The sequence below is a fragment of the Alligator sinensis genome, unplaced genomic scaffold (assembly GCF_000455745.1).
Source record: "Alligator sinensis unplaced genomic scaffold, ASM45574v1 scaffold673_1, whole genome shotgun sequence".
Taxonomy (NCBI): Eukaryota; Metazoa; Chordata; order Crocodylia; family Alligatoridae; genus Alligator; species Alligator sinensis.
Window position 1 is genome coordinate 613514 of NW_005842829.1, and position 9015 is coordinate 622528.

The window sequence follows — 9015 nt, forward strand, 5'->3', positions numbered from 1 at the left end:
CGGGCCCAGGTAGCCAGGGATGCTTGGTAGATTGGTCGGCTTGTAGCCAGTATGGGCAGCTTTGATTGGACCGGGCTGCTGAGGTCAGTGAGGTGATAAAAAGGCCCGGTCCAGGAAGAAGGCAGCCATTAGCCACGCGGTCACCCAGCTGAATCTGAAACTGGCTGTCTCCTCATCACCGCATGCTCCAAGAGTGACCTGCATCCAGAGGAAACTCCAACCACCTCTGGATGATGCGAGTGAGTAAGCTACTCGAGATCCGATTAGATATTTAGCTTACAGTAATTCAGATGCATGTTTAAACGGCTACCTCAGCCACCCTGGTTTGCTCTATGGGATTCCACTGATATTCCTCTGATATTGCTCTACCTTTTACCCTGTTTCCGCCCTACTCCCTGTCATCAATAAAGTGCTCCTTGTGACCGGTGTGGGAGACTTATTGAGGGGTGGGTCTAAATTATGCCGAGGAGGCCCCTTAGGTCTGCGGACTAAGGGAGGCTTCCCTAATCAGCCCCTGACTTGGGAAGTGCCCCAAGTGCCTGTATTGGGTCTAGGACCCAGCGGACGATCAGGCCTGTGTTTTCCAAGGTGCGCAGAGCCAGAAGCGAGTCCAGAGCCTTGGATGGTGGCAGCGGGAACCCCAGGCTAGCGGGTGTGCTCCAGGGAAGGGGTCGGCCGGACGGGAGGCACCCCAGGGAGGCACTCGGAGCCTGGAAGGTGGTCGGGCGCAGGGAGGTGGGCGGCTCAACGCAGGAGCGCCCCCTACTGGCCCACCACAATCCCCATGTCAGATAGGTATGGACTGTAGGGGAGTGGGGGTTGTCTTCCTAGGTAGTGGGGGCATGGCCTTCTTCCTGGATCTCTTGAGCATATTTGAACATGCCTTGCAGTGGCAGGACACTGTTGGCCGTTGTTTCCTTGGCTTTACCTGGGCAGGTTTGGGGGCTCTTGGTGTCTTTGGGCAATGGGCCTTATTGTTGTGCACATGGCTGTTGTGTAGTGTGAAAAACAGGTCAGACAAGAACGTGTTTGGGATGGTTTGGATGGGGATGATCCTGCCTTAAGCAGGGTCCTGATCTAGATGTGACCTCTGGAGGGCCCTGCTAGCCCAGCTGCTCTATGATTCTGTGATTCCAGTTGTCTCTCTCCAGGTCACTGTCAGTGCTGCTGTGCAGTAGTCTAGATGTGCTAGGCTGAAAGGACTGAAAGAATCAGATGCGTAAGAGAAGGAAAACCCTGTTAAACTGTACTGCATCCATGGGGAACATGGATTGCTCTTTGCTGACGTTCCCTTTCTTTGTTGGGTCCAGGGATTAACTTCAAACCTCAGCTGGGGCCCCACAGTCACCGCATATGGTGGCTGCTCAGGGGATGTTAATTTAGCACATTTCCCTTGTACCCTGTCCTGGCCCCAATCCTGTTTGTACCTGGCCTCCTCCAGACAGGTTGAGGGTTCCTAGTGGAGTATGATTGCAGGTAGGTACCATGCAGGGCTCCCCCTTACCTTTAAGCAGGCTTTTATCTGCTGTAGCCAGGTGCCTTGGCTCTTACTAGTGAAACCCATGAATTGACTTAGGCAAAAACACTGTATGCCATCACCTACAGTACCGAGATGCACAGAATGGCCAGTGATTGCTGGTATGAGTACCCCAGCTGCCCACTTCCCCCTTTACTTCTATCTTCTGCTCCCCTGGGTCTGTTTGCTGGTCAGTTATAGCATATTTATCTAGCATCTTGTTTTCTGATTTTGTACTAGTTTGGCTCTACAGTCTTTTTTTTAAAGGAAATTCAAAAATCCTCATTCTTGACTAGAGAATTCCCATGTTTCCAGACAGGTTTTGACCTGCCTGGTACCAAGCACTGAATTTTTGCACAGAGACTGGTGGAGTATGAAAAAATGGGGTGGCTGTGGGAGGTTTTTGGTTTATTCAATCTCATGGTTCTCTGTGTTTCAGGGAGATTGTGGACATTCATGAGAAGGAAAATGCCTTGGACATTGTGACAGAGGACAGAATTTACCACGTTGTGGCAGAGTCACCGGAAGATGCCAGGTATGTGTGGGAATTTTGTTACCCACATTTGTTCAGCACAAGATTCTCCCTTCTCTCACACAATGCTTCTGCAGCAAATCCCAGTTATGCCCTGGGAAGATGATCAGGAGCCCTAGGAAGATGATCAGGAAGATGACCATGCTGCTGGACTCCTGAGCCTTGCTCCACTCTGCTCCACTGATAAACATTGGTGTGGCCTCCTGACCCCAGAAATAAGATGGGAGCTCAGTCTGTTCATTCAGTCATGGGGACTGTCTCCCTCCTGCATGGGACTCTCTCCCTCCTGTCCTGGCCCCAGTCCCGGTTTTACCACTGGTGGAACTCAGTGGTGATCTCAGTATTGTGAGCACACCAAATCCTTCATTTTCTTGTTTGACCTAGTCAAGCATAACTTTACTAGGAATGGCTCTTCGTGGAGCACTTCCGTGTAAACTGGAATATCTAATGGTTGATTTTATTTATTAAGTAAAATCCAAACTGAACAATACAGCCATTCATGGTATCTGTAAATGATTGAGGCAGCTCAAGGAGGGGTTGGGCTTTATCCAGGACACAGCTTATCCGGGATTGCAGTGTCATCTGATAAACCCTCCCAAGTGCAAACCTAATGAATGACTCACATCCTTCTCTTCTATCATTTCAGTCAGGCAGCAAGAGTTGTAAATTGTCTAAAGCAGCATTGCAGGAATGTCATAACAAGCATGAAATGTCAGTCCTTGTCCTCACCAGTGCAGCATACTTTCTGAGGAAGAGGCAACGTTTACATTTGTAATAGCAAAGGGGAAATGGTAGAAGCATTACAACGTCTGTTCAGTGAAGCCTCTGAAAACCAGAGGCTGCTTATCTGACATGCAGTAAGAGATAAGCGGTCTGCTGGCTCTGCAGCGGAGAGTCAGTCTCAAGCCTTTTGTATGAACAGGGAGCCCTTTCCAGACAAGGAATTTTATGGCATTCCCTTTCTGTTAACTCATAAAACTGACTGCTTGCAAACTGTCTGGTTATAGGGCTTGTAAGAAGATCAGAGTGAAGAGCTGGTTCAAGGCGTCAGCGAGTTGAGGCAGCTCAGGACTCTTAGTGGAATGAATACCAGGCACTCTTGTCTTGCCATGGCTGAAAATACAGTACATAGCATGTGCTCTGCATTCAACCTACACCCACTTCAAGTTCCTTGAACTGGAATTGGGTAGTTGGATCTTGTAAAAGTAGCTGCCAGCAAGATGAAGGGGATGGGCCCCTGGGAGCATGTGTAGCAGTTTCAGGGATAAAAGGACAGCTATAAAAGTTTAGGCTTTTAGAAATAGTAGGAGGCTGTGATCCAGACCCTGGTTATGCAGAGGGAAGGTTTCCACTTCCTGTGTTCTTCTAGGGCAGGTGTGTGCAAAATCAAGATCCAGCTTGCCAGGTGATTTCATCCGGCCCATGGGCGGGCACCCACCAATTAACTGTATCCCGCCTGGCCCATGGCTGCCCTGCCTCTGCTGTGCTCACTTGGGGCCTGAGCCCCACCTACCCCCCGTGAGGGCAGCACACATGGGGGAGAGCCTTGGCCAGCACGCAGTTTCTGGGCAGGTCTGCTGCTGCTGCTGCCCGGGAATTGCTTGGCTTTCCCAGCTCCTCCTCATGTCTCTGCTGCAGCGCTCCAGGCAGCAGGTAGGGAAATACTGGAGGACAGGAAGAAGCTGCAGTTGGGCTGGGGGAGAAGTCCCATAGGGCGGAGCCCACGGCCTTTGCTGCTCCCTGCCGCCACATGCAGGTCCCGGGACTCCATCAGAAAATCACAGGGAGCCCTGTGCAATGGAGCCAGGCAGGCTCAGCTGCACTCCCTGTTTCCTGCTGCCATGTGTAGCTCCCAGGACTCTGCTGGGGAGTGTGGTCAGGCTGCTGGCTCCACTGTGTGGGGCTCACCCCCTGTGGTGTGCAGCTCTTGCCAGGTCCCAGGAGCTTCACGTGAGACATGGGGAGCCCCACGTGATGGAATTGGGTTGGCCTGGCACCACTCCTTGCCACCACATGCAGCTCCCACAAGTGGCTAGAGCCACACGCTGCCAGTGGCTCTGCCTGCATGGGCCATGAGCGCACTGAGGGCCTGTTGCTTGCTGCTGCTGTTGCCACTGGTGGTGGAGGCCGTGCACTGTGGGAGAGGGGGGGCATATCCCCTGACATCCTCACCCTCCCCCCACACTGTCCCACAAACCCCACCCCACACCCACCCTCCCTCCAACCACACCCCACACACAATATATGAGAGAGAGACTTTATTCTGAGCTATGATTTAATCACTTCTATATGCATGACATGTACATCAGGACAAAAATATTTGTTGAAATAAAACTAAAATACATTATAGCAGATGCTTGATTTTTTGCATATGATTTGTTTATTATCTGGTTCCAATATGGCACCCCTCTCCCCCCCGAAAAAGGAGTACTTCTGCAGGCAGAGGTCAGGGGTTGGGGCAGGACTTCTGCTCCCAAGATGGTGACCAGGGGATGGGGCACCTGCTGAGCTGACCCGAGCAAGGTGCGGGGCCTGGGGAAAATCAGCTTGCGCTGGGCCTCGCCCCCACCCCACATTCGCGCACCCTGGATGTGAAGAAGCTGCCATCCGTGGTGGCGCCAGCAGGAGGGGGGGGTACCTAGTGACCGGATGCAGAGCTGGCAGTGGTGGCACGAAGTCGCCACGGCCACTCTGCCTGGTTCTGCAGGGCCTGGGGCAGTCACCCCGATTCGCCTAGCCCCGCCCCTGACAGCCCTGGGCGCCTGTCAAGGGGCGGGGCTACCCATGCAGCCCTGGACAGCTCACTAAATCTCATTAAGCGGCCCTCCAACCAAGATAATGGCCCACCCCTGTTCTGGGATCTAGTTTCAGTGCACAAACCTTAATTGTGGTTCTGTTCTGATTGCCAGTGGCTGGGTTAACGTCCTGAGCCGTGTGCACAGTGCTACAGTGCAGCAGCTGAGGGAGATGCAAGACGAACAGGCCAACCCTAAGAATGCTGTGGTAAGTTGCTCACAGACAGCACTCCTGGCAGGCTGGCTGTTTAGGGCCACCAGAGGCCTGTTGCTCTTGTGCAGATACAATGCAATGCTCTGAGCACTTTGGTTCCTGGGGAGCATGGGCAAGCCGTGCTGCTTTCCTGGGCCAAGCAGCTGACATGTTAAAGGGGTGAATTTGAGAGGGTGACAGATGTGAATCTTCCGCAGAGGAGGAATCCTGGGCAGCATGGGTGTAGCAGAGCTGACAGAATGGTGGCTGGCCTGCTGGGTTTGGGGAGGCCATTCCATGAAGGTGAAATGTGTGAAGTTCAGCTCGTTTAGATGACAGTAAACCTCAGGTGCAGGTGAGGGGAGGGGCATTGGATAAAGAGATTGACAACATGTTTTTACATTTCTTTTGAGACGGGGATGGGGAGCTGCATGTTTTAGCACCGGTCCATGATGCTGTCTGAACATTGCAGCTCCCAGGCAGAGTTTTGGTCTTGATTTTTATTAGGAAGGGAAACTTCTGCTTTAACATGTATGTGGCTGATAACTGTCTCTCTCCCCATGAAGGGAACCCTGGATGTTGGGCTTATCGACTCTGTCTGTGCCTCAGACAATCCTGACAGGTAAGTGCCGCAGCATTCCAGCAACATGGATTGGAAGCTCCTCAGGGCACGTCTGGACTTTATTGTGGTTTCTGCACCTGGCTGAGCACATTGTTAGTGCCAGAGCCCTAATTAATAAACCTTTCAACTATGGGCTGAAACTCCTGAAAGCTTTTCCTAGTCATTGGAGTGTGGGGCTGTGAGGTTGTCTTCTCCTTGCCCCTTCCTTGCTGTGCTGTTCCTTATTATAGATCTTAAGAGACCTGTCTGATCATCAAGTCTGGCCTGCACATCTTGGGCCAAAGCACTTTTCTGAGCAGGGTCTGCTTTCCCACTTGCTCAGTGTGTGTTTTTGGGAAGGACAGCCAGCATCAAGGTGAAGGCTCCTAAGCCTTTGCACTGGCAGTTCTGCATCCAGACTTGTGACTCATTCCCCACTTTCGCAGTAGAATTTCCATTAGACTCTCAGCCCTGAGTTTGGGAAGTGCTGTCCTAAGTGATGAAGATGCTGTATTCATGCCTGGGGATCTGCACGGGTTAGGGACCAGTCAGCCTGTCAGAACATTGCTGCTGCTCTTATAGTTGGAGTTTCTCTCACGTCAGCTGCCAGTCTGAGTCTAATCCTGACTTCTCCTGGTGGAGTACAGTCGTCTGTTATCTGTTGACCTCTACCGACTGTATTCCATGCTTGTATGCACCACATACAGTGGGGAAGCTGCTTCTGCAACTCTGCACTGCCTCGTGCACATAAGGACAGATCTCAAATATCGATCCTCTGCCTCTTCTTGTTGGCAGTGGTGTTTCTACAGATGGATGATTGATGTCCTGCCAACTAAGAGAAAAAGTTATGTTCTCTCTCCCCTATCATCTCGTCCCAGTTCCTTGCCCTGTATGTATCTGTCTTGTTGCATTTGTTAGGGCACTGGTTCCTGCCGCCTCCTGAGGAGGGACCCCAGCCATGCAGCCACGCATGTGCTCCAACAGCCACAGACTTTCTGATGTTCCTCTAAAAAGCTGAGCATCTGCTTAGGGCTCTGAGGGGCCTTTTAGAAGGGTCCCCAATTAATGAGCAACTAAGGGAGATTATTACCAAGTTCAGAGTCACCACAGGTTGTCAGTCAAGCCCCCTTCATTCTTCGTCCCTCTCACCTTAAGCAGATTGAGCCCTGAGTAACTGAGAGTTATCAAAAAGCAGGTGTGAATAAGGAAAATTCTTCAAAGGGAGGTGTTTTGGGGATGGAAGGGTGTGTCACAAGAATGGGTATTAGGCCTGGTGCTACACAGAATGTTGATGAGGGACCTGGACATGGATATAAAGTAACGGCTAATTAAAATGTATGGAAGCTGCAAAGATTGGCAAAATGTAAATGAGGAGGACAGGGCAGCCCTGCAGAGGGACCTGGGTGGGTTAGACAGGTTCAGAGGTGCATGGATAGGGGCAAGGAAAGGAGGCCTGACCTCCAGATCAGGGGACTGTAACCTGGAAAGCAGTGACTGTGATTTCATAGTTTCAACAGTCGGAAAAGACCTGAACAGAAGCAGCTCACCCTAAGTCCCCAGGGCAACGCTGTGGCCCAATGGCTAACAAGATCCTTGGGTATATAGATAGGGTAGCAGGAAGCAGGTGTGGGGAGGTGTTTTCACTGGTCTGTGGGGCACTGACCTTGGTTGTGGTGTCCCTGTTGTAAGAAAGTGGTGACAAATTAGAGCATGTGCAGGAGATAGGCTAGAAAAATGGCTTATGGGCTGGAGAAAATGCCTTGCAGTGAGAGTTAAGGAGCCCAACTTATTTGTTTTTTTCAAAAGCTTACAGGAAGGTGCCTTGATTATGGTGAACAAACACCAGTCACTGAAGGGCTCTCTAAGTCGGTGGAGGAAGGTAAAACTAGACCCACTGGTTGGAAACTAAAGCCATTTAAGCTAAAAACAAGCTACATATTTTTTATGGTGAAATTGATCACCCATTGAAGTGAGTTACTGAGGGAAGTGCCGCACTCCCCAGCTCTTTATGTCCTAAAATTAAGTTTGGAGGCAGTTGTAGATCTGCTCTAGTTAAACACGAGTTATTGGGCTGATGGAAAAAGACTGGGTGAATTTTTGTAGCCTATGCTCTGTGGGAGGTAAGGCTAGATGGTTTAATGGACACTTCTGCCTTTAAAATCCTGTGAAAAGGGAAAAATGGATTTATGAGTCTGTTCCCAGACCAAAACATTTGTTTCCTTTCTGTATGCATCAGTTTTCACAAGCTAAATTATGACTTTACACAACCTGCCACTGTACAAAAATAACCAGCAAAGGTGCCATGGATAGGCAACTCAAAATCACTTTGATTCAGGATCTTAGTTTTGTAGACTGGGCAAAAACAGTTTTGTAAAAGAAAAGCTCAGGACCCTCTTAATGTCCTTTATAACCCACTTATCCTGTATCTCTAGCTTCTTGGCTCAAAATCTGCTTGGTTTTGGATTTATGAACCATTTTGTAAAATATGAAATATATTGTGGTGGTAGAGGCATAGCATCCTCAATCAGACACTGTAAACTGATGATTAAATGATGCGAACAGTGACAGGACTGGAGAAATTAAACAGCAGGATCTGATCTATTATATCTCAGTTATTTTCAAGCCATAGTTTGTAGGCTACCAGTTGCTTATCAAGCTCTTCCTAGTGGGGTGCTGGTCTTGCAAGAACCTAGTTAAATAAATCCTTAAACTTATGAGAAACTTCATTAGAAGACTGACTTTTTGTATAGGAAAAGTCCCAAGCCCTACAAACACTAGGCTACAGCATTTACCATATCGTAAGAGAGGAGACAAGACTGCCCTGCATAGTGAAGGCAGTCTGCCTGCATAGTGAACACATTTCTACTTGTATTGCCACCTAGTGAAAGCAAGCAGCATGGAATAGACTCTGCTTCTGTGTCACAATGTAACTCTTTATTCTATACTTTTTGCTACAAAACCAATAAGAATGCAGATTGCGGAGCATTTTACTTCATGAGATTAAAACCATTAATTATCAACTACAAAACTAACAGTCTTAGCCTACTAACAGTATTAGCTGTTACATAACTCAAGTTTTACATGTTCTTCCTGTAAGCTTCAGGGCCTTTCCAGATTACAACTGTGGAATTTATGTATCTTAAAAAAAAAATTTCCTAGCTATTGAGGTGGAAAGTTTTATCTGTTATTTCAGTTGGCTTCTTAATACTCCGTCCTTACTCTGATTCGCCTGGGCTACAGAGACTTTTCCCCTTCTGTTTTTAGTCCTGAACTCTGCAGGGCTCTCTTAGGTTGCCTAAACTATACAGATAAGGACAGATTTCCACATCTGTGATTATCACACCTCCAACGGCTTCAATAAAATGATAGTTTCTTCCT

General features: G+C 49.2%; 1 protein-coding gene across 1 annotated transcript in view; it reads left to right on the forward strand.

Moving 5' to 3' along the window:
- Window positions 1-9015, forward strand: part of LOC102373761 (unconventional myosin-X-like) — a 178577-nt gene that overhangs the window by 129335 nt on the left and 40227 nt on the right. The window contains exons 29-31 of the mRNA XM_025191530.1: window positions 1956-2051; window positions 4958-5051; window positions 5603-5658. Of these exons, the coding sequence (XP_025047315.1) occupies window positions 1956-2051; window positions 4958-5051; window positions 5603-5658 (246 nt within the window). The remainder of the gene's footprint in view (window positions 1-1955; window positions 2052-4957; window positions 5052-5602; window positions 5659-9015) is intronic.